A 27,779-nucleotide genomic window follows, 5' to 3' on the forward strand; every position below is an offset into this window, starting at 1 on the left:
GTCTTTTCTTCGAGGTAATTGTTCGCCCTCTCACTCCGGCTACCTTGCAGCGGCAGTCTTTTCTTCAGGATTTTTCGACCTTATCTAGCACCTTGACCTGGGTTGAGTTGGTTGAGTTTCGTTGTTTTTGTGTTGAAACGGTTATTAAATTGTAGCTTACAGTAAGTAGTTTCCTTGTCAAGCAACTTTGTAGAAGAATCAGCTTTCTTTTGACTTTACAATCGCGTTCTTCTTTACATGTTTACTTCTGCGACATTTTTACTTCCGCCATCTTGAACCGTCAACCGTCAAGAAAATTTGAGGCTGCAGAGTAGAGATAAGAAAACAAATAAAATGAAAACAATACGTCACTGTATTTCCAGGCGTTCAGTAAGATTCTAGCGCTTTAATTGGTCAAAAGACATCACGTGGAGGTGCGATATTAATCGCGTTCCATTGAGAGAAAAAAAAGAAGACATTGCATATTGACGAATGCGCTTTCGAATGTGTCGATCGAGATTCGAATGTTTTGTTTTGAAAAGACTTGAAATCGAAATTGAAATGGTCGGGGTTGAGAAAAACAACAAACTGCAAACTTTTCTTGAGTTGTTATGGATACAGCAAGACTTTTAATTGCGATGCTATAAAATGTCACTTTCACAGACCCCTCTTTCACAGTTTGATTTTCTTCGTAGCTCTTTGATGTAAGTATCTACTTGGAGAGTTCTGAAAGTTTTTTTGCTTTTGGAAAACATGCAAATAAGGGATTTCAACGGGATAAATGCGTTGCAAGGGGGTTGCAAGATCGTCTCGGGGTGGGATACGGGATATACAGGAATCAAGAAAACCGTGTAACTAATAGTATTTTATACTACTCTCCATCCGATAGAACCAATGTGTTAGTTGGAATTACAGAAAGATTCAAATGATAGAAGTTTGAATTAGGGAGAATCCACTGTAGTTTTAGTTTTTCTAATAACAGAGAAATTTGCTCAACGAAGACAGATTAGAAAGTCTCTACAACTAGACAGCCAATCTGTTTGAAAATTACGAAGAATATAATAGCAAAGCGTATTATATTGTTATAAGGAACAACCCTCTTTTTTCATACTTTAAAGGACTAGGAGGGGAGAAATTTCTTTGCTTTGTAATAGTATATATTTTGATGGAAAATAAATGAAAGCTTACCAAACTTGAACTATTTTATCTTAATCTGATTGAACTCTAATTTCAGGATTAGAAGGCGCAGCTTTAAAATTAAATACCTTATCGGGGAAAAAATGTCAGAGTTTTATTTAGTCGGGTTTTTTTTTCGTCGGGAAAAAATTTCGTCACATTTTCGTCACTTTCCCTCAACCAAAATTTCAAAATTCGTCACTTTTCCCGACGAAATTTACAATTTAGTCACTTTCACCCAACTAAATTGTCCAAATGAAACGGTTTCCTTCACTAGCTCGAAAAACAATCTTGTAATTCGACTCCAATTTTGGTTGGAATTTAACCCTTTGAGTGCCAGGGTCCTTTTTTCTAAGTTTTTTTTTAAAAATTGCTAGTTCAAACTTTAAGGGCTTATATCTTCTGATCTAGAATGAATTAGAAGCTCGTATATAGCTCGTTGGATAGCTTAGAGTCTCCTCTTTCTTTTGGGCGCCTTCGGCGCCGCCCGATTTAGGAAGGGCGTGTTGGGCGGCGGCCCAATGGGGGGGGGGTAGGTTAGGGAATTAAAGCAGTCAGGCCCGCTGCGCGGACCTGACTGAACTGATGGAAAGGTGCCCAGTGGTAAAACTTCAAATCGACTCACTAGAAGACAGAATAAAGTAAAACAGGGCCAAATTTGGAGGTTCTTGGATCACTCGTTGACCAAAAATAGTCAAAAAACGGTCAGAATCTCAAAAAAGTGAATTTTTGTCAATTTTTTTGCATTTTTTTGACTTTTTCGCTTAAAATCTCGCTGGAAAAAAGACTCACCTTTTGAAATTTTTTTTGCTTGACCATAAAGGACAATCTAATTCCTACGAGTTCGACCAAAAAACAAAATAACGATTTCTAAATCAAACTGGGCATTACAGGAGGGCTTCGCCCTCCTATATAGCCCATGTCGTATATATACGACATCGGCACTTAAAGGGTTAAACAAAGTGAAAAAAAAATTTGAAAATGTGATTTTTTGGTGTTTTTCAGCATTTTTGAGTGATTTTAGGCCAAAAATTGAGAAATTTAAGAAAAAAAAATAATTTTTGCAATTTTTCTTTAACCCTTTGAGTGCCAGGGTCCTTTTTTCTAAGTTTTTTTTTAAAAATTGCTAGTTCAAACTTTAAGGGCTTATATCTTCTGATCTAGAATGAATTAGAAGCTCGTATATAGCTCGTTGGATAGCTTAGAGTCTCCTCTTTCTTTTGGGCGCCTTCGGCGCCGCCCGATTTAGGAAGGGGCGTGTTGGGCGGCGGCCAGGGGGGGGGGGGGTAGGTTAGGGAATTAAAGCAGTCAGGCCCGCTGCGCGGACCTGACTGAACTGATGGAAAGGTGCCCAGTGGTGGTAAACTTCAAAATCGACTCACTAGAAGACAGAATAAAGTAAAACAGGGCCAAATTTGGAGGTTCTTGGATCACTCGTTGACCAAAAATAGTCAAAAAACGGTCAGAATCTCAAAAAAGTGAATTTTTGTCAATTTTTTGCATTTTTTTGACTTTTTCGCTTAAAATCTCGCTGGAAAGACTCACTTTTGAAATTTTTTTTGCTTGACCATAAAGGACAATCTAATTCCTACGAGTTCGACCAAAAATAACGATTTCTAAATCAAACTGGGCATTACAGGAGGGCTTCGCCCTCCTATATAGCCCATGTCGTATATATACGACATCGGCACTTAAAGGGTTAAAAGATCGGGTAAAAGTTTTGGTCGGGGATAAAAAAATCGGGTAAAAGTTTTGGTCGGGTGATAAAATATTGGGACAAGCTGGAGTTTTTACAAGCTCTTATTTGATTTGGTTGGTTGTTAACCAGTAATAAAACAATTTTGTTACTTTTTCTAAAGAACGCGTCATCTCTATCAATTCAAATGACCAATTAGTGAAGTATCTTATAAAAGCTCATCCCAGAATATCAGGGAAAAAAATCGTCGGGGGAAAATTTCGTCACCCCCTCAAAATTTTCGTCACTTATCCCCGACATCTGAGATATCTCAACATCTCGAAGGAGCCGGGGGGGGGGGGGGGTACTTAGGCAAAATTGGGTACGGACGTGCCGCTGGTCAGGATCCCTTTTTTAGGCTCTGCCTTGTTTGTACACGTTTTTTATTAAGCATATGGTTTATTTGAGGCTAGGGATATACTTAAATTTCTATTGTTCTATAACAATGGATTTGTCAGGACCAAATGTCAGTCTGGCTATGCGTTGCGTTCTGTTTTTAAAGGAAAAAAGTGCATTAAAATACTCAGAACATCAAGGCTAACTTCCGGCATCTTAACCCGCTCCATTTTGAGCTCTGGCTAATTACGGAAAATCAGATAAATCTGGACAATAAATCGCTATTCTCAAACGTGTAAACCCGGGTATTCTAGTCTTTATTTTTCAGACCCGTGAATTCTTTTCAATGATAAAAATAACAGTAATCTTGCTTAACATAAACCAAGATAAAACTATTTCGTTATCTTAGATTATGATTGTTATACGAGAAAACTTTCCTGTTATTTTGTTCTCCTTTCACTCAAATTTATTATAAAATACATTTTTCAATCAAATACTTTCGTATTTATGATTTTAGTGGTCATTATTACTGACGCTTAATGTCGAAAGACAGGGCTTGAGAGAGATAGTAAAGTAATTTGGAATCTTGTTGAGGGCACTTTGGAGCTTTATCAACGTGACGAGGAAGGGTTTGCAATATAAGCTAACTTTTTTTATCTTAAGAAACACCTCCAAAGTTTTTGACACAAAATACACGTACGTAAAGACTGTGTAAAGACTCATTTTTACTCAGCTTTGGAAAAAAATTGGGTCAAAAGATTTAGACGTGTCTCTCTGGACAATGAAAGGTATCTCTAAGCCAAATATCAAAAATCATCTGATAATCCCTTTTAACTATTAAGCTTTTGTATGGAAGGTGAAAAAGGGTATACAGTTGACTTTCGGGATGACATGATTAAGGGAACTCGACGAGTAGTAGACTCTTAAAATCGAAAATTGACGTTTTTGACCCTAAGAGAGACTTTAGAAATTTTAGTTCATTTTCAATCGATTTTTTTCCAAATTTTGTAAAATCACGACCCTTTGAGAGAGGAATTTTTTAATTTCGTGAATTTTGGACCCTTACAGTTAGAGAGACTCTCGATGGTGTGAAAAAGGGACCCGGGTATCTAATTGGCCTCTGCATCACTGAGACAGGGGATGAATTTAGATTCTTTCTGAAAATATGTCCAGTTTGCAGAGTACATTTTTTTATAAGCATAACGCTTATAAGCATATGAAGGCTCAGATTTGTAGAATTCCTAAGCATAACATAAGCATATGTGTCAGCCTGAAATATTTTTCAAGTTGTCATTTTTTATCAGTTTAAAATGGTTTGGTTGAGGTCAAGTAAAAAAGAAACATTCCACGGCTACCACTGCTCCCAAATCTGAATAAATTTTTACAAAATTTCTAAAATTTCACTTAAACTTGGCTCGAGGTGAATTATAAGCTTGATTCATAAGCTTATAATAAGCATAATGGGCTCTTCCAGAAAAAATCCGTTCATGGGGGGGTGGAGGATGTATTACTTTTTTCTCTCATTTTGATTTTTAACCCCCTGGACACGGGTTATACCCCTGGACAAACATCAAATCAACCCCGTGGACACAAAAAATTACCCCTGGACATTGGAATTTACCCCCTGGACATTGCAATTTATCGGCATTTTTTCAATACCCCTGGACAATTCATCCTTCCCTTCATGGGTGGCCCCCATGAACGGATTTTTTCTGGAAGAGCCCAATCTATGCCTGGATGCTTTGAGAACTTAAGCATACACGAGCCTGACCAAGGGGCATACACTTGCTTATAAAAAAACAACATTGTATGACAAGGCTGCACTGGAAGAAAATTTGGAAATACCAAGTTCCGCACTGGAAGAGCGCACCTGATAAGTTTTGGTGCGGAAAAGGTACACCTATACCTAGCAGATATTCGCTTAAAGGCAAAAAATGGCTAAAATTAGCTGCACCTGAAGTTAGAAAACCGTCTGCACTTGCACCTGAAAACCTCAAATTTTGCACCTGCACTTGACTTTTTCCTAGTTGTGCACTCGAGATCTCGAGCTAAGGTGCCACTCTCTGCAAACTGGAAATATGTGTGGATAAGCTAGATTTCTCGATCAACTTAATCCGATTTGAATGACAAACGGGGTGCAATTGTGTTGGTTGTTTGACTTGACCTCATGCCTGTTCAAAGGCTGTACAAGAAATCTTTCTGATGATAAAAATTAATTTGTATGACCCCAACTGGCACACAACGTCTTTTCAATGTTTAATTAACGTTCACTACGTCCATATAACGTTAGATGTACGTTGAAACAACTTGGTATGTCAGCTGGGACAGTGTATGACTCTGTTGCTAAACAGCAGGGATTTTAATTCGAAATACTTTAACTGTTTCATTTTTGTAGAAGTTTGTTAACTTCCAATATTCATTTTTGAGAAATTCGTTTAGCATAAGTAAAAGTATTGGTAAACTTAGCCTGGAGTTCACTTAAAGCTTGACTGCTAGACTGGATGTCGCAATTAAGTGATCCGTTGGTATATGACTGGACTGTAGAATAGTCTACCAGAGTTTAGTTGTTTTTTTGGAAAGTTAAAATAGCATGAAGCAATGTTTTTATTAGAAAATAAGGGATTCCAAATCTGTTATTCATGTTTGCTTCCCATTCTTAATTATATTTTTCAACTGCAAGTAGTTTTTTTGTTATTTGGAATTTTTGTGTGTATTTCTTTCAAAATGGCGACCTTGTCAAATGCTCCTAGTCTACTTTAATGGACTCAGCGTCATAAAAAATTGTCAAAAAGCAAAGTTCAGCCATAAGTAGACTTCAGTCTATGGTAAATTCGGTAAACGTGTATTTAACAATCTTTTGATTTAGTAAGACCCAAACAACAACTATTGGAAGGATTTACGGAACTCTTGACGTCAGGGGAGGGGACAGCCGTATTCATAGAGGTTGAGAAGGCTTTCTTGAGTGTCTTGTAAGGGTTGGTCAAAGATTAGAATCTGAGCTCATTTGAAGGCACTTAATTGCGCTTTTCCAGAAAAAAAAACCGTGCACCCCCTGTTGAGGAGGTCCAATCTTTTGTGATCTGCCCCCTTGGAATTCCAGGCAATTTTAGAATCATACCCCTCTGGAATTCCGAATTTTTACAAATTTTCAAATATTACCCCCTTGGAATTCCGCTTATTTTTGACGGATTTTCGTCTACCCTTATGGAATTCCACTGCATTTCAAACCTTACCCCCTTGGAACGGAAATGGACCTCCTCAACAGGGGGTGCACGATTCTTTTCTGGAAAAGCCCATTGCGTGAATTTATCATTTACTACTGCCAGAATTCGAAAAATTAAAACCCAGCGCTGACGGGAAGTTTCTCTCTATCCTACGGCTTGAAACTCGATGCGTATACTTGTCCGAACAGCTCATACCTCTTCATTTAGATAGGCATAATCGAATCTTTTTTTTAAAAAAGTATGAAAAAACCTTTCAAATATAGTACCAATCCATTGTCTAGCTATTTTATATTTTGATTTAAAAAAAAAAATGAGATTTTTCAAAATATTTTGGGCGTTTAAAAGTTACAACCTTTCCAGCGTTCAACATTTCTTGTAAAATGTGAAAATTTTCAACTTTTTTTTGAGATTCAGAATTTTAAACTGGCATAAAAGCATGTAACTTTGGAGTTAGACAATGGTTTTGGTACCATTGCGGAATGAATTATTTGCGGTTGAAACCTACTTTGTCAGTAGACTTTTCCTTTCCTATAGATTTTTATAGATTTTCAGTTAGCAGAACAGACCAAAAACCGCAATAATTAATACCCGCGAAAATCTCTTTCGCGGAATTCAATCACCGTGTAAATTCTACCTTACTCTTGTTTTTTTTTTACAGACTCTTGAACAAAAACAAAAAGGGGAAACGTTAATGAAAAGTAACCAACGAATTCACATTCCTTGGTTTAACAGCCCAAAAATACCCAAGATGCATTTCGATAGCATCTTTCACAATCAAAATATCAAAAAACAACATCAATCGTAATTCTGAGTGAGACCAAGGATATGGAATCTCAACAAATAGATCAACAAGTCACAGCTTTCCATGGTCCAACACTCCATGATCAAAGTCAACCAACTTATCATGACTGGGCGGAAAATAATGAGGACCCTGAATTTACTTCCCAGAACGAAATTTCTGGAATTGATTCACCAAAAATTTTGTGTGAAAGGAGCATTTCTAAGGACAGAGAGACAAACTCGGAATCACCGTCTACTGTCTTTAGTGTCGAAAGCCAAGCGTCACCGACTTTGAGTATTTCCAAGACCAGAATTTCAGTAATTGACTCACACGTAACCTCTTCTTTGATTTTGAAATCATCTGGTCCTTTAAATACACATTTAATCGAATCAAGTACTGGACCGATTCTATTATCCAGTGAAGAACTTTCTCCTTCCCACAGGACTTTGCGAGCTGTTTCTGATCCACCAAGACCATGTAATGAAAATTCCTTCATCTACTCTAAATCTGATACAAATCCACAAATTTCTGGTGAAGACCATGCATCTAGCAGTGATTCTATTATTTCAAAAATATTGATTTTCTCCTCGACAAAACAAGATAATGCAATTAACAAAGACAATGATTTTTCAGATTCATCGAAAGTACATTTAGCCAAAAATGGCAGAGGTTCTGGGAGTTGCGATGGAACAAATATTTCCGACATCCCCGATAAAGAGAACAGTTTAAATAATCAAGATCATTTATGCTGCATATCTTCTCAGGATGAAACAATAAGTGACAAGACCCAACATATTATTGAAGAGCCTCTTGAGAAAACCGATAAAGGATGTTCAAATTATCAGTATAACTCTTATAGTGGAGACCGCAAAACCGTATCTGATTCAAGCGAGGAATCCTACTTATATAGAAATCAGCAAGGAGGAGGAGATCCTTATATCAACGAATATGGATATGTGAAAAATCGAAAACACTCCTACGCAGATGTTCGGAAGACTGTATCTGACTCCAGCGATGAGGTGAGTCTTGAATTGAATTGAATATTTTCTCTACAACGCAGCAGGATAACCCCCTACAAAAAAATAGATTGCTCTAATACAACGAGGAACCGAGTACCTAGAACCGAGAACCGAGAACAAGTCTATAGTCTCATTATCCAGTTTTCCTATTTTGCTTTAGAGGTTTTAGTTATGTTCCAGGAGTAGTTTATCCCTGATTTGTTTAGTAGCATTAAACAATCTTCACTATCCCGCCTCCGTTTCTAAGCTTTGCTTACAAAAACACTCCTTTGCGGGGATAAAGTTTTTTAGTAAGAACAGGAAGAAGTTTTTACTGCAGTCAAAAGATACCCTTTTCTAAAGTTAAAACCAATAATTTTTATCCCTCCAGGATCTTGTAAAAAGCAGCCTGTACGTCTGGTACATGCAAGGGGAGGGGGCGATACGGGAAGCGTAAGCCATCCTTTTAGGTTGAAACTCTATTCATTCGATACCGTGCTTTTTTATCTGTTTGTGTAAATCTTGATGATACACCCCTGTCTCACAGCCCCGATGGAACTTTTTTCCTCAGTGGGGATAAAAATTCCTATTGAAATCCTAATGGGGATAGAAATTTTATTGTTCCAAGGTTTAAAAACCCAGTAGGGATGGTTTTGGGGTGCAATTTTTAAACATGGAATTTCGAGTGGGGATGAAATCAAAGTCGATTTCCCAGTGGGGGTGAAATTCAAGGGTATTTTCCCACCGGAGACGAAATTTTTGCTTCTCTTTCTAGTGGGATGGGGTCCCAGTGGGTCACAGGGATGTGATGATAAAGACTAGTGAGCTTAGTTTGGCTTGATTTTGGCTTGGAGTTTCATGAATTTTAGCTGTGTTTTCCTCAGATTTACAAAAATTGACCATACAAAGGAGATAAACACCCCCTTCTCACAGACCTGGTAGGATTTTTTCAGCCAGTGGGGGTAAAAATAACGGACTGAAACTCGATGGGGATTGATATTCCCATATTCTTATGTCTGGGGATTTCAATTCTTTTGTTTTCAAGTCAGAAAATTCACTAGTAGGGATGGGGAAAATAGCATAATATTTTGCAGTGAGGATTGGTTTATTTGCAGTGGGGATGGAAATTGGAAGATATAATTTTCCACCGGGGACGATATTCTGGCCAATTTTTCCAGTGGGAAGGGTTCCCAGGGTCTGTGAGAACGGGGTGTAGATGAGGAGGACTGATGTTTCTCATTCTCCTTGATGTTTTTATGATTCGTGGGTGTTTTCTTATAGATTATAAAAAATCATCCATGTGAGAGAAGGCATAACGAAAAAAGGCTATGTGGAGGAGGATTGGTGCCTCTCCTTCTCTTTGATGTTTTAACGATTCGTAATTGTGTTTTCCTTAGATTTACAGAAATCGACCATGCGAAGGAGAGCATCACGAAAAAGGATATGTGGAGGAGGACATAGATGAAGATGAGGATGAAGTATTTCAATTACGTCATTCAAGACGGAGACGGATTCAAAGTTGTGTTAGTCTCACGTTGCACAATCCAAGGGTAAGTTTGTGTATATTTTTCTGCTTCAATTGGGCTTTTCCAGAAAAAAACGTATATCCCCTGTTGAGGAGGTCCATCCCTCTATGGCTGGAAATGCCGTAACCCCCTTGAATCCCAGGCAATTTCAGGCTCAAACCTCTCTGGAATTTGCTAGGTTTTTGTATCTCCCCATGGAATTCCATCACATATCAAACCTTACCCCTTTGGAACGGAAATGGACCTCCTCAATAGGGGGTATACAGTTTTTTTTGGAAAAGGCCATTTCTTCCTTTATTTTCAGATAATATTCTACTCCTCCTCTATTTTCAACAAGCACAAAACCGCTATCTAATTTGAATTCTATCAAAAGTTACAGCCTTCTCTGTCTCCGACGCAGATTATATTGAGAAAGACTTTAGCAAGAGCGTCTTCCTTTCCTGGTACACAGGAACGCACAAATAGCTTGTGATATAAAGAATACACGGGTTGCAACAGGTTGCAAAATTATAGCAGTGCAGTTAAAAACATGTGATTACTCGAAAAAGTTCACGTGATTTCATTTCCATGTTACTTGTTTTACAACTTGGCCGAGCAAAATCTTTGATTGGAGTTTTTTGAAAAGTGGTCCCTAATGGCGGCACTACTCAATAGCGGTGTGAATGCATCGAGAGCGCTAGATATACTTTCCCTCAAAACTTTTGATGATGTTGCGCCGTTAGACGGTAATTTTTAACACTGCAATGGCTTCTACGGGTACCAATTTATAAAAAACTTCGATCAAAGATGGCAGATATAGCTTTTGGTCCAGGGATACAAAGGTCAGTGGTTGTCCACTAGTAGATTATGCTATAGTCTAAGACAAATCACTATCTAAGAACAAAGCCCAAAGCCGAAGAAAATTCGCAAACGGTGTTTTTGCCGAAATAAGTTTACAGTCGGTAGAGTTCTTCGAAAATCTCCCGCCAATTTTTTCTCCGTTTACCGCCCTAACGCCATTTTCCCGTCTTTACTATCACTGTAACGGACGATAACATCGCCTAGTCCACTAGTTAACTAATTTATGAAAAAGGCTCACACAGGATTTTGTATCACATTGTATGTGACGACAAATCAGGGTTCTATCAACGCGTTGAAGGCCGTACCAATCAAATCACGAATAGAAATCTTCTGAAAATTATGAAAGAAAGACAACCCAAAACATAACACACATTTAGGATTTGATTAAACTAATTTTGAGGACTGAAAATTTATTAGCATGGGAGTCAGGGAAAGGATTTCATTAGTCCCGGATTATAAAGAATAGCGCAAAACTAGACATATGTAATAATTCAATCTGCTTTAGCTTAACATGAGGATATCTGTTTTCATAGACTTCGATAAGTAATTTAAGTTTTTTGATAAGTAATCTGATTGAGACCTCGGAGGGGGGGGGGTACTAGGGTTGTGAGCTGACGGGTATGTGCCGTCCGACGTTCGACCCTCGGATCCTTAAAGGAGAAAAAATAGGAAAATTTTGCGATTTTTACGACCCTTATTGAGACTAATTTGACCAAATTTTGATATTTTAAGGAGCAAAAGGTAGAAATTTTCCTCTTTTTTTGACCCTTAGTTGGACTTTAAGATCCCAAGAAAGGCACTCTTAAGAGCGGGACATACCTGACCCCCTGGGATTGAGACATACGTGATAAAATTCTAATTGTCTGTCTCCACAGGTTGAATTTCAAAAAAACTGTGCGCTGAAGGCAGACAGAGAGCAAAGCTCGACTTGGCATTTTCGAAATTTGATTCCGAAAACAGGATAAAATGAAATGTTGAAGACTTAAGTTTCAGCAATACTCTTGGTACCTAATAAGTGTCCCCCTCGCTAATTAATTTTTCAAAAATTTTCCACCCAGGACATTCTTATTCCAACCCCCCTACTTATCAATTTTTGGGAAGTTTTTTTTGAAAGTTCCCTCTTTTACCCTAATTCTACTGTATTAGCCTCCTTTTCAAAATTATTCCACCCAGAACATTTTAACCCAGCCCGCTTTTTAAGTTTTGAGAATTTTTCCACCCACTTCGCTTATTTCAAACCCGAGGTACCCGAGAGTAGTCCTTCGATATTTGTCCCTTTTCGCGTTGTTCATGAAATTCGTGTTTATCAAACAAAATACTTTAAATTCTGATGCTTTCTTATTTTCAATAAAAATTTAATAAGTCTCCCTTGTAATTGAGTTAAAGAGCAGTTTCAGTGCTTCCACTTTGCTTCATTGGATTTTTCAATTTGGGAGGGGTTAAGTAGCTTCCAGGCGATATTCTCAACCTTATTGGAACATTTTTGAGCTTTTAGATCCTGAGATCCTAAGCTCTTAAGTCTCAAGTCTAATGTTAAATCTCTACGTCCGAACTGAACTTCAAATCACTTAAAAATCACTTGCGGTTTTAAAGTTTTGAGGGAATTCCCCTTTTGTGCCAAATATTTCATAGCTTGGTCGCGTATGCCTGATATGCTTATAAACCCAATGGTTTATACTCTACCTCTCTGTATACTCCGTGAGTTTAAGGAAATTATCTCTTATGGTCCCGAGAAAAATAAACCTCCAAATTTTTTTATCTCATAAATTTCCTATCAGAAATTGGGTTCTTACACTACACGATTTTACATCAAAATTTCATGGTTTTAATCTGATTAAAAGCATACTAAAAGTAACAAAACTTGAGTAAGTCGCATAGCTAGAATGTAGAGAAGATTTGAACTAAAACATTTGGGGCTTTTGCTCAGGATCATTGGCCATAAAGAACCATCTCAAACCAACGAACTGACATGAAGATATAACACATTTTTACATCACAGATAGATGGATAGATATGAGCCCTCCGAATGGCATTCGGGATGGGTTCTACCCACGAAGGAGTAGGAATCACGGCGTTGACAGACACTGCGACTTGACAGACGCGAGCTGACAAACCATGGCGTTTACCATGACACTCAAACGAACACTGGAAGAGCGATGCTCACGCAAGGCCGAACCTTATGAGTGCCACGGCACTTCACAATGTCTGTCTCATCTACCCACACTCTTGTATCAGAGTAATGGTACCCAATTCCTTTCACATGGCATGGGTTGACCCGGGCGAAGGTATATTCACTTGCCAAGTGAATCAAACTCGGGCCTCCCAGGCGGGACTCAAGGATGATAACTACTATACCACTACGCCTTCTAACATCACAAACAATGAATAAATAATTGAGAAGGAAGTTCTGTCTAGACCTTCATAACAGAATGCGTGATAAATACATTCTTTAATTAATTATGACAAGAAGGATCGAAACGGGCAATGTTCATATTTACCTACCTGTCACGTAATTCGAAAACAAGACCTTGCAATTTTATTTCAGGCGATCATTGTATAAGGAGTTAGTTCATCTAATGTTGCCAGCTCATCCAAATAGAGACTTATATGCATGCGTAATTTACCGTTCTTTTCAACCAAATGCAGTTAATTCAATCAATCTGTAGGGGTGGTACAAGTCACTTTCGGTCGGGGTGGACGGGGTTTGTGGTGGGCGGCGAAATATGTCGTTCTTTGATAGTTAGGGTTTGTCGTTCTTTTTGTCGCTGTTTTATAGTTATTTGTTGTTCCTTTTTAGATGGTCTGGAAACGTTAGATGAACAATCTCTAAATATTAAGAGTTTGTGAGTAAATTGAGCAGACTTAATCTTTTGGGTTAAGACATCACGCGAAACGTTAAGTTAGCAAAAAGATTGCGTAAAATTCTACGTAAAACTTCTTTTGTTATAAACCGGGCAGGAAGAGTTCCGGATATGGACTCCGGTTATTTTTAGACAACCGGCTTCCCGCGCGTTTGCGCGTGTAGAATTTTTCTGTTCAAAGCGCATGCGTCGATAAACAAAGTTTTGTCTGGTCTACAAATTTGTAGCGAGTAGTAAAATATTTGGGATTGAGGATCTGTTTTGAAAACAGGTGGCTGTTGTCTTGGAGAGTCTAAATTGTCAAACTTTGAAAGGTTTGCTCTCTTGGTTACAGATCAATTTCTCTGTCGATACTTTTGTCTGTCTGCTTTAAATTTCTTTGCTTTTTTTTTGGGAAAATATCTTATTTTTGAGAATTTTCCCCAATTTCCTGGCTTTTACCCTCATGGTGATCGTCAGTGATGACAGTGACTCCCTCAATCATTATATACCAAAAATTATGTATGGAATGAATTAATCAGGCATTTGCTGATTTGCCAACTCTGTGTGATGTTTTGTCAGTTTTACATTACACTTTACATTACTCTTTGATTTTATAAAAGCTTCTCATTTTTCCTCTCTGTTGTCCTGGGATACTTTTTTCTATTATAAATTCCATTAACACAACATTTTTGAATGAAGTAAATTATTTTAATTTTAGAATAAAATAAATCTTAATGTACGAGGCAGTGAGAACAGGATAGGAAAGAGGTAGTGTGTGTATAACATACACCACACTGGTGGGACTTGTTGCGTTGTGACTGCTGTGCTCATCATCCTCTCAATCGAAAGGTTTGAAAATTGCAACTTGAAACAAACTACAACAAAAATCTAATGGCTGTGTTTTGATTTATGTACATACCCATTTTTGGCTTTGCGAAATAAAAGAAGAAGACTGGCTGGAGATTTAGGATTTGTGAAGTTGGATTAGTTGAGATTTGCTAATTTGTTGTTCTTTTTTTAAACAATGTTTTGAATAACATCTTGATGGTTATATTTATCAACAATTAAAAATCCTAAGACAATATTTCATAAGTAGTCAAAGAAAATATCTTAAAGCTTTTATAAACATCAATTTAGTAACTTCCATAAATTTTAGAGAATACTTTTGGTGTTGAGTTCATTTTTGTTGAATGAATGGAGTATTTGCATAACCAGAGGGTAGACAAGAAATTTAACTGAAAATGGAGATCATGTCTCACAAATCACAAATAATGAAATCGTTATCCTCACCATAAAACTTTGAATAAAGCTTGAATCACAAATCAATTTTGGAGCACTTGCACTTTTCACACATCTTGCCAATATGGATTTTTCACAGTATAACTTTGAGAAGCCCAAAATCACATCAGACATGATTCCAGGTCGGAAAGATCTAGTGGATTTCTTTTGTCGTAAAGGTATCGATAAATACCTGGAGATCTTTCCCAAGACCGTAAATTTTGCTTATTTCAAAACTATGGATGGTGACGATTTTGAGGAATATGGTATATCCAATCGTGAAGATATGGATATTTTGGTAAGTGCAGTCAAACAAGCACAAGATGAGGAAGATGCTGAAGAGGAAAACTGCGGAAATCAAGATGTAAGGATTTTAACATCTTAGCATTGTTTTATAGACTTTTTGCAAGGGGCGATGTCAGGTTGGATGATTAAAAACTCCAACATCAAAACAATGATAAAAAATATTTAGCACACAGGTTTACTAGAAAAGCCTTCATGTATAATTGTTGCTTTGCTGGAGTTTTTAATTATTCAGCAGACATTTCACCCAGCAAGACGTTTATTAAAACATGCCTATATGGGTGGACCTGAGTAAGCCATGACTGTCTTTTAATAGAAATTCTAACATAATAATGAAATAGTTAACATTGGTAAAACCTATTAGGTCAGCTAATAATTGTTGAAATGTGCATTTTCATTGAGTGAAAAAAAGTTTAAGAACCACAAGTTGTATGAAGGGCTATGCCTTTCAAACAACTTTCACAACTGATTTTCTAAGTAGCAAATTTTGGTAAAGCACCATTCTGGCAGCAGGTTCCAATAGGCTTTCACTATAGTAATTTAAAAGTTGATTATGCTTAATATCACGTTTTGATCAGTAGTAAATGCTATAATAAAGAGTGGACACAATATCTAAGTTTCAAACTCAGCACCGATCATCAGTGAAATGAGATGTATACGCTAGAAAATACAATATATTGTCTTCAAAAAATGTTTTTGACGTCACGTTCAAACGTCATCAGGTGTTTCAAATATATCAAGCTGAAATTTTCGTCTGTGTCTACATTTGGCAATAATTTCAGATCTCTTATTCAGTAAGTTCTTGCCTGGGTAGTTTGCAATCTCAAATTTCTCGGTTAGAAAATGCAGTGCATTGTTGGTTTTTGCATCTTGAAATGGATTAGTTTTCAATTTTTAGCTAGTAAGCTATCCAAAAACTCATTTGATCCCTGAGTACCATCCTCAAATAAACATAATTAATTTTATAAGGGTTCATAATTATTTGAGAAATTGAAGGTTTTGTTTTTATTTTGTAATTATCAAAAAGGCTTTAGTTCACCAATGGAACCACATCATGATTTCAGGGGAGTTTTTAGTTTTCCTTTCATAAACACTTTTTTCTTAACTCAAAATGTTCTAATTTTTCCCTGTTTTCTGTCTTCTTAGACATCCTTTTTAGCATAATATTAACTCCTTTTACATATAAAACACACAATGTGTGAAAAACATTGAGAATAGAAATATTGAAACATAAGTTTGCTTTTTTGTTTGCAAGAAATGAAATATGTACGCCTACACCCTTTGATAGCACCCACATTATACTGAAAAGCTGGCTTTCTTAGATTTCTATTTTGTTATAAACAAAGCTGAGTTCAAATAGCAAGTGAGGCTGAATGAGGATTCCTTTTAGTTTTCAAGCCTCCTACTACTAATCATGTACAGAATACAGTTTCCTCCCCTCCATTATACAACATTGGGTTTTCAGTATTTTTCTTACTCTTTTCTCCTTATTTCATTATAACAAGTAATTTACCTGTTTTTCTTTCTTGATGGTATAATTAGTTATCTGAATGTAAGAGAAGGATTTCTGTTCCCATTAGGACAATTACTGATCTAATATTCATTTTATCTTTCACTACACAAAGGTTTATTTCTTATTGAACTCAAAGCCAAGGTTTTTCCCATTTTTATCAAAATTAAATTTATTTTAAATTTACTCAACGTTTTCCTCTTAAGAAATTTATCACTTTAATTGGAAAGTCAAAATGTTAAATTTTTTTTCCCATCTGCTCTTTCACATATGAAATTCCCTTGAAACAAGCTAGTTCTCAAACTGAAATCTGGATCGAAAATATCTAATCCTTATTTTTCCAATTTTTCATTGTAAATTGAACTTCAAGACTCAAAAACTTATTTTATTTGACAGCAGTTGACAGCCCTTTTAATTGCTAAACCTGACTAAACGGCCATTGTTTATCTGTATGAATCAGGATCAAGCGATTCCTAGGTTATTCAGGATAAAGAATATTTAGAAACAATGATTATTGAATTTCATACGTAACCAACCATCCAGTCAAAAATCTTATCAACAAAAGGTTTAAAAAAAGTCTACACAGCTGGCAGGCATTAATGGCAATAGCCGAGATAACTGGATGTTTGGAAATTTCCCTAAAACCAATTCTTTGAGATTTATCAGAGAATCTTTGGTCTGTTTTATTTAGAATTTTTTCTGAACAACTTGAATTTCAAGACTTGTTAAGGCTATCCTATTCACTGACTGAAAAAAAGATTGTGTTAAATTCCTAAAAAATCTCATTTATTTTTTAAATTTCTTAACGCTGGGTTGGAAATTCACCTGCAAAAACCTGTAGGTAGACAAAAAATAAATTAAAAATCTAATTGTTCTTTTTCGCAACAGAAAAAAAAATAAGCGATAGAGAATGAAAATGTTATCAGTCAATTAAGTCCAGTCTGAGATTAGTCCAAGTGTTTAAACGACACTTCAAAATGGATGCTAAGTTAACTGGGCGTGTCTTTTAGTAAATTTTTACCACTCATTTACCAGTTTGTAAAAGACCGTTTAAAGACCAGTCTGATTTTCAGGTACTTAAAACCGCTTGAGAAGTCACATTAATGTGTTCCTGAAATAGGTTGAGTTATCCCAAAATTTCAAATCTGGTACTGTATATAAGGTTTTATTATGAGAACAATTCAGCTTGTCGTTAAACCATGTGATAGCACGCCCACGCATCCACACACCTAAAATCTCTGAGGACTGCGATCAACCACCACCATAAATTTAGATTTAGATTTTGCTATTAAATATGGTAGCCCATGTCTAAAAAAACCTGGGATTATTGTAGGATTGTGATTGACTAAGGTTTCAAATGACAAAGCCTGCTTAAACCCCATGTATTTGGGGAAAACCCAAAAAATAAAAAACAATTTAATTTTTTGAAAGTTTCTGATTTAACCAAAAATTAATTTTAAAGGGCTAAAATGTCTACCTAACCTCTTATTATTGCCAATATCTTGATGAAGTTCAACACTGCTTTTTGATAATTTGTGTCATGCCAATTCCATTGTTATTCAATAATTCACAGGTTTAAATAATCATTTTTCAAAAAACTCAGTTCCTCAAGGCACTTAAGTCAATTTAAAGGAATTAAAAAATTGTGTTTCAAAAGTAATTCCTACGTGTTGAATTTTCACTTGTTTCAAATTTTAAAGAATTCAAGCCATTTTTGTTGAGAGTCATTCTGAGTCATTGGCAATCTTTCGGGAATGAAAACAATTCTTGTGTGTTACAAGGCTCGAAATAACGATTTCAAGTGGGTCGGACAAAATGTCCGATCAGGGTTGCTTTTGCTTGAAAATTATGATTTTTGGGTCGGACATGCAGCCATTTGGGTCGGACAATGTCCGATGTCCGACTGTTATTTCGAGCCCTGGTGTTTTTTTTTCAGCAAACTGACGGAGGAAGTACTACATCCTCCCCAACAACACCTCAACACCGCATCTTACAAATCATTGAATCTAGTGGAGGAAGAAAATCATCTCTGTTTGGTCGTGCGACAAGTTATGATCCTCATGCGTCATTCTCACCTATCCGCTTGGAATCTACAGAACCAGGCTCCAATTTGGTTCGGATGCGCACAAATACTCTTGGAAATTCTGACCCTTCGCTTTCTTCTAGCTCAGTAAGTCCATATACGATTATGATCTTGAAATTCTTATTCACATAGCTTCGTCCTGAGATTGGGGTCGAAAAATATTGTATACTCGATGCTGTAATTTCCAAAAGGGATTTAATGGAAATGTAATTTTTTCTTGTTTAGCTATTTCATAATCGCCATTTGCTACTGAGCTTCCAGGTTATACTTTCTTCCTTAGTCAAATTAATGTGACATTTAACAAGGTTTCTGGCAATTCAGCACTATTAACAGTGGAAGTCATATGTTTGTTTTGATAAAGTACAAATTTTATTCAAAATTTTAAAAATTTCATTTTTATTTTTCAGAATGACATCGCTATCAGGAAATTCAGGTATTTTATTTTTTATTTCTCTATAATACAGTTTGATTTTCCTCTAGTGGTTTAAAAAATCTCTCCTCTTTCTTCAATCGCATCTGGGTCGAGTGACTGAATTTTAACCTCAGATTAGCAGGAGGCAGAGGTGTTTTCAACCCTTTAAGTGCCACTGCCATTTTTTTCTAAGTATTTAAAAAAAAATCACTAGTTCAAACTTTAAGGGCTTACATCTCCGGATCTAGAAGGAGTTAGAAGCTTGCTGCGCTGAAAAAACTGAAAAATGACCATTGCTAAAACTGCATTGAAGGATATCTCTGGCCAGAGTTTAAAAAAAGTAGTGTTTGTTTGTAAGACCATGAAACTAAAAATTTACAGAATACTTTTGTACATAGTGTGTACCCCTTCTGGAGGGAGTGTTGAGGATTTTAAGATTTTTAGAAATAGTTGGGGGCTTGGTTGATGAGATTTTTCAGGGTCAGGGTGACATTCTTCAGGTTGGGGTTGGTGTTGGTGTTGGTGTTGGTGTCGCCTTCTATGCTGTTTATTCCAGGAAAGCATTTTAATCTTTGCATCTTTGTTCTTTATTTCAATAACATCTCGTTTCTTCGATGTATTCTGAATGATCTAGAAACATAGGTGTTTTTTTTTTGGAAAAGTTTGGTGAAAATGAGGACAAAAGCCGTTTGCTTCACCATCCTTGAAATCCTTAGTTTTTATCTTTTTTATAAAGAGTTTGTTTTCTGCAACTCTTTCTTTTCTTAACGGAAATGATAATAAAAATCTGGATTAAGTTTTAGAAATAAAACCATTTTGATTGGCATTTGATAAAGTCTCTCTTTTAAAAAGTTCTGTAATCAGTGTCCCACTAATTATTGAAAAATCGCTGTAGATTAAAAAGAGATAATTGCTTTTAAATTAGCTCTCATTTTACAATCTTTAACCACATACCTGTTCATTGTTTTCCATTTTGTACAACTCTGTATTCCTTTCCAAGTGGTGGCCAAATCAGTTCAGTTATATCAGCCAAATTCGAATGAGTTACAATGCAAACACAAATTTGTCAAACATCACCCTTTGTGGGTTTGTGTAGCAATCAATTCAATAACGGCCATACGCGAGGCCAATCCTTATGAGATCAATCCCTTTATACAGTGCAGAGTGCAGAGGAAATTTAACCAAATATGGGTAAATTTGTCCCGAGTATCGACCATTACGGTGCATTTTCTTGAAAGGTTTTGACGATTTTGATGCAAATAACGGTCAGATTTTCCAAACTTTACACCCTTTAGTTTATAGAGTTCACTTTTTCTCATCTTTGCTCATTTCGACCCTCACAGTGAACTTTGGGAAGCTTGTACTGACTGCTAAACAACCACTGTTGTAATTTTCCCAAGCGTTTCACACTAAAAGCTAGTCCCCGCTGCGTAAACATTCCAATTAGCCAAGAAGAAGACACTGGTCATAAACTCCAAGAACTGCAGAGAGCTATTAAAAAAAAACGATATAAAAAATCAAGGCTCGAAATAACGATTTCAAGTGGATGGCATTCAAAAATTGTGTGAGGTTTTCAAAAACAGCAAAAAAAAAAGAAATTTGAATATCCTTTTTAAAAATAACTCTTTTCAAAGGAAACTTCACAATATTGGTTCTAAAGTAGGTTGAAAAAAAAATTTGTAATATGGGCCAAAATTGCGGCACAAATCAAGAAAAACACTATGTTGATAAAACAGCAGCCACAAATTTGTTCAATGAGTAAAAATCATTTTTTTCAGATGAAACTCGTAGCAAAAGGGTTCATCCACAAAATATCAAACATACCAAAATTATTGGGTCATTGGGCTAGAATTGCGGCTCAAAGTTGACGATTTCTTTTCATATATGCTTTGATTGAAGCCACATTTCAAGCCCATTGAAAACCCCGCAGCCACAAATTAAACCCATAAGTATCTTAAGACCTTAAACTACCAATTTCAAGAAAAACGGTTAAAAAATATTCAAGTCTTAAAGCAGGACAGCACATAAGCCAACCCTAAAAATGCCAACTAATACCTAATGTAACAGCTCAGAAGGTTATTTACAAAAAATGGTATTTGCAGCCACAAAATGTACACTCTTTCTTAAAATAACACTGTATTGTGTCAGATTGTGTTTGTTTTGCTTTAGGCTTTGCAAATATTCATGTTTCGAAAACAAAACCCAACCTGGAATGTGTAAATTGATAAATTAGTGATTGAAGTATGAAGTATGATTGAAGCCACATTTTAAGCCTATTGAAAACCCTGCAGCCACAAATTAAACCCATAAGTATCTTTATCAGACCTTAAACTACTAATTTCAAGAAAAACTGTTAAAAAATATTGAAGTTTTAAAGCAGGACAGCACATATAAGCCAACCTGTTGAGTGAGCCACATGACATACAGCCACAAAACCTGCCCTCACTTTGCCATCTTATATTTCAAGACTGAATCACTCAACTTCAAAGAGGGACACATTTTTGGAAAGCTCATCAATTTCCTTATTTTATGGAATTTTGTACTACACAGCAGCCACAAGAATGTCAACGCTGTGGGCTAAAAAGTGGTTGTGATTGAAAACCTCACTTTTTGGGGTTCTATTTTTGAATGCAATCAGTGGGTCGGACAAAATGTCCGATCAGGGTTGCTTTAGCTTGAAAATTATGATTTTTAGGTCGGACATGAAGCCAATTGGGTCGGACAATGTCTGATGTCCGACCATTATTTCGAGCCCAGAAAATAGGACGTTGTTAGCTTGACGAAGTAAATAAACCGTGATGAATAGACAAATCAAATTGACATTTTTTGAACTTTTATATCGAAAAGTCAGGAAAGGGTTTTACCAACAGGGTGTTTTAAACGACAACTTACTATGACCTTTTAATGAAGGAAAATTAGTTTTACTTTTCACCTCTCACGGTTAAATTGTTTTTTCAAAACACTTCTGCTATGGTAACTTTCGAACCCCAATAGACTTTTTCATAAATTACGTCACGAACATAGCTTGCCTCGTATTCAAACATTTTCCAGATTATGTCCCTTTTCCCTTGATTTTTTAATGAATGGAAAGTAGTTTTAATAAAATCCGCTGGGAGTTAATCACCATGGCAATAATTTCAAAACGAGGCAAATGATTTTCGTGACGTAATTTATGAAAACATCTATTGAATGCGTTTTTACCTTTTAGACCTTCAATCTTATTGAAGAAGACATTTTAACCTCAAAATGCCAAAAAAATTCAAAATGAAATGTAAATTTTTGAGTGAAGTCTTTTATCTTGAAACCAAATTTCGGTTTTCTGTGTAAATGTTAAAGAAAGAGAGAGAGGGGAACAACCCTATCGCCTTCAGTGGTTGTTACTACTTAAATTTATTATACAAAATTTCTTTCAAAGATTTTTATCATCATAACTTCCTCCTTTGATAAGAAAATACCAAAGTTAAAAAAACGGTGGCCTAGGTAGGGGTTAAAATCATGTTATTCTTTATGTTTCAAATGTAACGAAATTATTATATAAAATTCTTTATATATGAGCCGTATCAAAAAAAAATTGATAGAGGGCTTAAAAATAGTTACAAATTATCTTGTTGAGCTTATTTTTTGACTCAGCTGGAAGCAGTTTTATTCTCTTTTGCGATTAAACCTTTCTTTTTTCTAACGAAATATGCTTGAGAACTCTTTATGAGAAATACTGTTACAGGACAAAATCTCGTGCTTTTTCTGTTGAATGAGAGAGCAGATAGAGGATTTGCTGGAATGATATTATGTTTTGAATTAATTTGATAGCATTGCTATTTACGACACAGCCACAAGATATTATATTTGTACTGGGTTTTTTTGTATGTTTTTTTGTTAGTTTGACTAAAATATGATGAAGGCCAAAATGATAATTGAGAAAAATTATTTGAACAAATTACAGATGATGCTCTCTATTTCGATTTTCAAGGGGGATCTTCATCGAAAAAGGGAGCGTATCGAATAGTAGAGTAGTGAAAGTTTCTTGTTGGACGTCGAATTAGAGAGTGTCAACTGTATGCATTATTCGATAAAGGCGAACAACCTATTAATGACGTATACTTGTAAAAATAATGATTGGTATCCAAGAAGTGTCCAATGTCTCCGGTTTAGATTCTGATTTCGTTGGAGTTGGAGTTGTTAGCATTTCATCTTTTTTGTTGACATCATGGCATTGGGTATTAACGATCTTGAGCAAATGTAAGCATTGGGTCATTTTCATTTTATCCATATTTTATCCATAAATCCAGGGTGGTGGGCGAACATTTCCGTGGGGTAAAAAGTTATCCTAAAAGGGGTTAAAAGACTAATTTTAATCCGTCCACCTACACATCATTATCACTCTGTTGCTCTGGGGTGTCCACACACATTTTCATGAATTATATTTAGCTTATAAAGGTTCCTTCACCCCCTAGCAGGCCATTTCTTAAACCCTCTTAGCGTCAGGTTATCGGACGCTTCCCTCCTGAAATCACTAAATTTTTGGTAATGCAGTATTTTTAGTGGAAAACACCAGAAAAAGTGCCAACGGACGCTGCCCTGTCTTTCTGAAATATTGCCTGAATGGATATTAAAAGTAACAGCCCATCTTTTCATTCTGGAACTTTCAAAATGGTAGCAAGAACAGTTATCTTATTGGCTTTCATACTACAAGTTACTATATTTCTCTATCAATTAACATTAATGACATATTGCCGACAAAATTATATCAATAAAAATGTTTGAAGTGATTGATCGATTTTTCTTGTCATTGGATCAGTAGCCGAAAAATGATCAATTCTGTCTAGATTTTATACATTAGTAAGGATATATTAATCTTGTGTTTGTTGACATTGGAATCTTATGGATTAAAATTCTCTAGACGTCACCTCTTTAATTCCATTTCCTTATCATATGATGAAGATCACCATAAAGTGCTATTTGTTAATTTTGAATTAGAAGTTTTGCATGTAATATTCACAGGCTCTGAGGGGCAATTCATATGGAGGCGGGCTGGCCCGGCTAGGTGAGGTGGGATAGCTTTTCGAACGTCACGTGATCTATTTTTAATTTCGCCTAGCGAAAGTATTGTTTTCAGCGTGTTTCTGCGGCGACGGCGGCGGTTAGGAATTTTTTTCGGGTGTAACGGGAGGAATGAGGGCGTCACATATAGGGCGTCCCAGGATACTTTGCTAAGACAAGGCCCTGTCTATACTTTAACTTGAAATAAGTAATGCTAATTACCTTGGGATTTATGATGAAATGTAACACGGGTCCAAATCTATCGCTATTCCCCAAGCTTCTGACCGCTGAAGTACAAATTAATAGATTATTATGTGTATGGCTGAAAATGATCCTGTTTTGTATTCATCATTGTCAGATTTTTTACAAACATATCACTATGAGAATTCAATAAAGGATACTAAAACACAATTCCTGTGTAAATTTGAACAAGATTGGAGAAATCTTCACAGTTCAGTGTTATGGTTGAAAATTATCGTTTTTGGACTTTGTCGTAATTTCATCGTGACTGGCGACCGTTCCTTTTGATTTTTCAAACCCGACACAGATTTTTTACATACATATCACTATGAGAATTCAATAAAGGATACTAAAACACAATTCCTGTGTAAATTAGAACAAGAGTGGAGAAATTTTCACAGTGCATTATGGCTGAAAATGATCGTTTTTGACTTTGTCAATTTTATCGCGGCTGGCGACCGTTACTTTTGATTTTTCAAACCCGACACAGATTTTTTACAAGCATATCACTATGAGAATTCATTAAAGGATACTAAAACACAATTCCTGTGTAAATTTGAACAAGATTGGAGAAATTTTCACAGTGTTATGGCTGAAAATGATCGTTTTTGACTTTGTTGTAATTTTATCGCGGCTGGCGACCGTTCCTTTTGATTTTTCAAACCCGACACAGATTTTTTACAAACATATCACTATGGTAATTCAGTAAAGGATACTAAAACACAATACCTGTGTAAATTTGAACAAGATTGGAGAAATTTTCACAGTGTTATGGCTGAAAATGATCGTTTTTGACTTTGTTGTAATTTTATCGCGGCTGGCGACCGTTCCTTTTGATTTTTCAAACCCGACAATGATTTTTTACAAACATATCACTATGGGAATTCAGTAAAGGATACTAAAACACAATTCCTGTGTAAATTTGAACAAGATCGGAGAAATTTTCACAGTGTTATAACTGAAAATGATATTTTTTGGACTTTGTCGTAATTTATTGGCCGGGGCGACCGTTGCTTTTGAAGATTTTTCATAACCGGAAACAGGTTTTTTCCAAATATACCACTATTTATTACATACACACTATTGTACCATTTTATTTGGTTTATCCTACTCTCCTCCAAGAATTATCCCAACAGAAAAAATAATGCTTAGCTAAAAGCCGTGGCCTCTAATTAGGCTATTTTTCTCCCCAAAATTTTATCCGGACAATCAAATTAACGGCGCATCATGGCTTAACTATTGGCAAGTTTAGAAAAAAATAAATTTATAAGAACTTGAAGGTATTAACTCCTAAATGTTTATCTCCTTTAGCTCCAATTGAGTGGGGGGGGGTGGGGTTGGTTCTTTAGGCAAGAAAGTGCATGTGTAATCACTTAGAAGAGCTAAACTTTCAGCTGTTTTTTTTTATATTCGTTAAGATTATTTCTCATGCTCGCCCTGGCTCGCCCTGTAATAGAATTATTACTTTGCTTTATGATTTGTTCTGATTAGTAGTTTGTGGGCAACGTTCTAACTCAACAAACTCATCTTTCACATCTTTTAATCTCTTTAAGCCGGAGCTTCCAGCGCAGCCGGCGCAGCTGGTTTATTTGTGTTAATTTCAAATTGTAAAAATTTCATGACTGTTAAATACTTGACTAATTATATTTGTGTAATTAATAAAGTAGTTTGATTTAGCGGTTCAAATTTCTGCCATGCTGGAAAAACGGACAAATGATGTCCACTAATTGCACAAGTTTGAGAGAAGACTGTTAAATTTTTGCGAATTCGGCCTATTATATTTTTGTCTCTTCGGGGGAGAGGCACGAAGAAGAGAACTGTTTATCTCTCTGCAAAAAAAAAAAAAAAAAAACAAGATATACACAAATTCAATTAATCGTTTAATCTATACTCTCGGGTGCCTAATAAACGTACAGACCAAGATAAACGTACAGGGGGGAAATAAAATTGGAATTAATAAACGTACAGGCTGAAATAAACGTACATGCGAGAAATCAGACCTAAAATAATTAAACGTAGAGGCTAAAATAAACGTAGTACATCATTAGTACAGTATGAATCGGGCGATATTGGGTCAAAATAAATAAACGTACAGGAGAGAATGAACGTACAGGTGGGAAAATTCTTAAAAATAATTAAACGTACAGGTTCTAATAGGGTGCGTACAGGCGGGAAATTTGACACGAAAAAAATAAACGTACATGTACGTTTATTAGGCACCCGAGAGTATTTGCATTAGCATGCCTACATTTACTCATATATTACTGATAGTGTATAATATCATAAAAGATGCTAACAAAGTTTTCCAATCAGCTGAATGATGAAAGAGATTGATTGAACCACTGCGTCGAAACTCGGAACTCTTGTGAACATTATCCCATAACCACAAAACGATGATTGTAGATTTGCACATGAAAAAATAAAAATAAATTAATTAAAGATAAACATCAATCAGTCCCAAAATGAACCTGAATCTTTAACCTTTCTCAGGCAAGAAAAATTGAATTCTTATATTTTTTACGCCGTATTTTGACGAGACGTATAGGATTTAGTGATTTCTTTGTTTTTTAAATGGTATATTTTTTGAAAGCTAGTGGGAAATTTTAGTTTCTATCTGTTATTTGTAGAAAAACAGGCGGGTCGCTCAAGGCCGCACATTTTTGGTGGGATGGGAAGGCTTCAAATCCCACTGCACTAAGGAGATCCAATTCTAGCCCTTCGGGCTTACTTCATTGATCAGTCCCGACTCAGGGCTGTTTTTAAGAGTGAAATGCATGCAGGGATTGGATTTGTTTCAAAATAATCACACAGGTGTGTTTGAAAGTCTTTTGTTTAAGCACTTTATTAGCGCATGTACCTCATATTTATCGATATACAGTATTTATAATTATCGATACATATTTTCAAGGCGAAATTTTCGACTTTTCAGTCGTCTTGTTAGCCATTCGATTCGCCAAAACATGTGACGTAACGTTCGAAAATCCATCTCACCTCACCTGAATTCAGCAAAATTTGAGCAAATTTGAGCGAAAAATCGACCCTGAGAATAGAGTCAGAAAATCCATCCCACCGCACCTAGCCGGGCCGACCGCTTCCATATGAACAGTCCCTGAACGACTCTTTATCTGGTAAAAGAGCCAGATTACACAACCCTTCTCATAACACTACGAAGTGACACAATTATACCGGGTGGGTAAAAAAAACGCCCCTATTTTTCGTTTTTTGACATACAAATTTCTATCCAACAAAGACAAATGAACTTTTTAGGGAAGATTTGAGATTTAATTTTTTACCCTTGGCGAAAATTATACATTTGTATGTTCATTTAAAATGACTTTATGACTTTATGACAATTGCGCTGACTTACGTCAATTTTTCACTGTTCATAGATTTTTTTAGTTAAATTTTCCCGTATGGAACAAGAAACCAAAGTACGCTTCGTTTTACCCTCTCATTTTGTCTCGCACTTTTAAAACAT

At 36.0% G+C, this 27,779-nt stretch overlaps 1 protein-coding gene across 2 annotated transcripts in view; it reads left to right on the forward strand.

Moving 5' to 3' along the window:
* The window catches only part of LOC136824346 (microtubule-associated serine/threonine-protein kinase 3-like), a 74,537-nt gene that overhangs the window by 12,978 nt on the left and 33,780 nt on the right, over positions 1 to 27,779 (forward strand). The window contains exons 2-5 of one of the 2 annotated variants that reach the window (XM_067080497.1): positions 7,109 to 8,250; positions 9,627 to 9,779; positions 18,466 to 18,699; positions 19,020 to 19,045. In XM_067080497.1, the coding sequence (XP_066936598.1) occupies positions 7,276 to 8,250; positions 9,627 to 9,779; positions 18,466 to 18,699; positions 19,020 to 19,045 (1,388 nt within the window). In that variant the 5' untranslated portion in view covers positions 7,109 to 7,275. Of the gene's footprint in view, positions 1 to 7,108; positions 8,251 to 9,626; positions 9,780 to 14,149; positions 15,081 to 18,465; positions 18,700 to 19,019; positions 19,046 to 27,779 lie in introns of those variants that run through there. The other variant, XM_067080498.1, reaches the window with a different exon arrangement.

The sequence above is a fragment of the Clytia hemisphaerica genome, unplaced genomic scaffold (genome assembly GCF_902728285.1).
Source record: "Clytia hemisphaerica strain Z4C2 unplaced genomic scaffold, Clytia hemisphaerica genome assembly, whole genome shotgun sequence".
NCBI classification, from domain to species: domain Eukaryota; kingdom Metazoa; phylum Cnidaria; class Hydrozoa; order Leptothecata; family Clytiidae; genus Clytia; species Clytia hemisphaerica.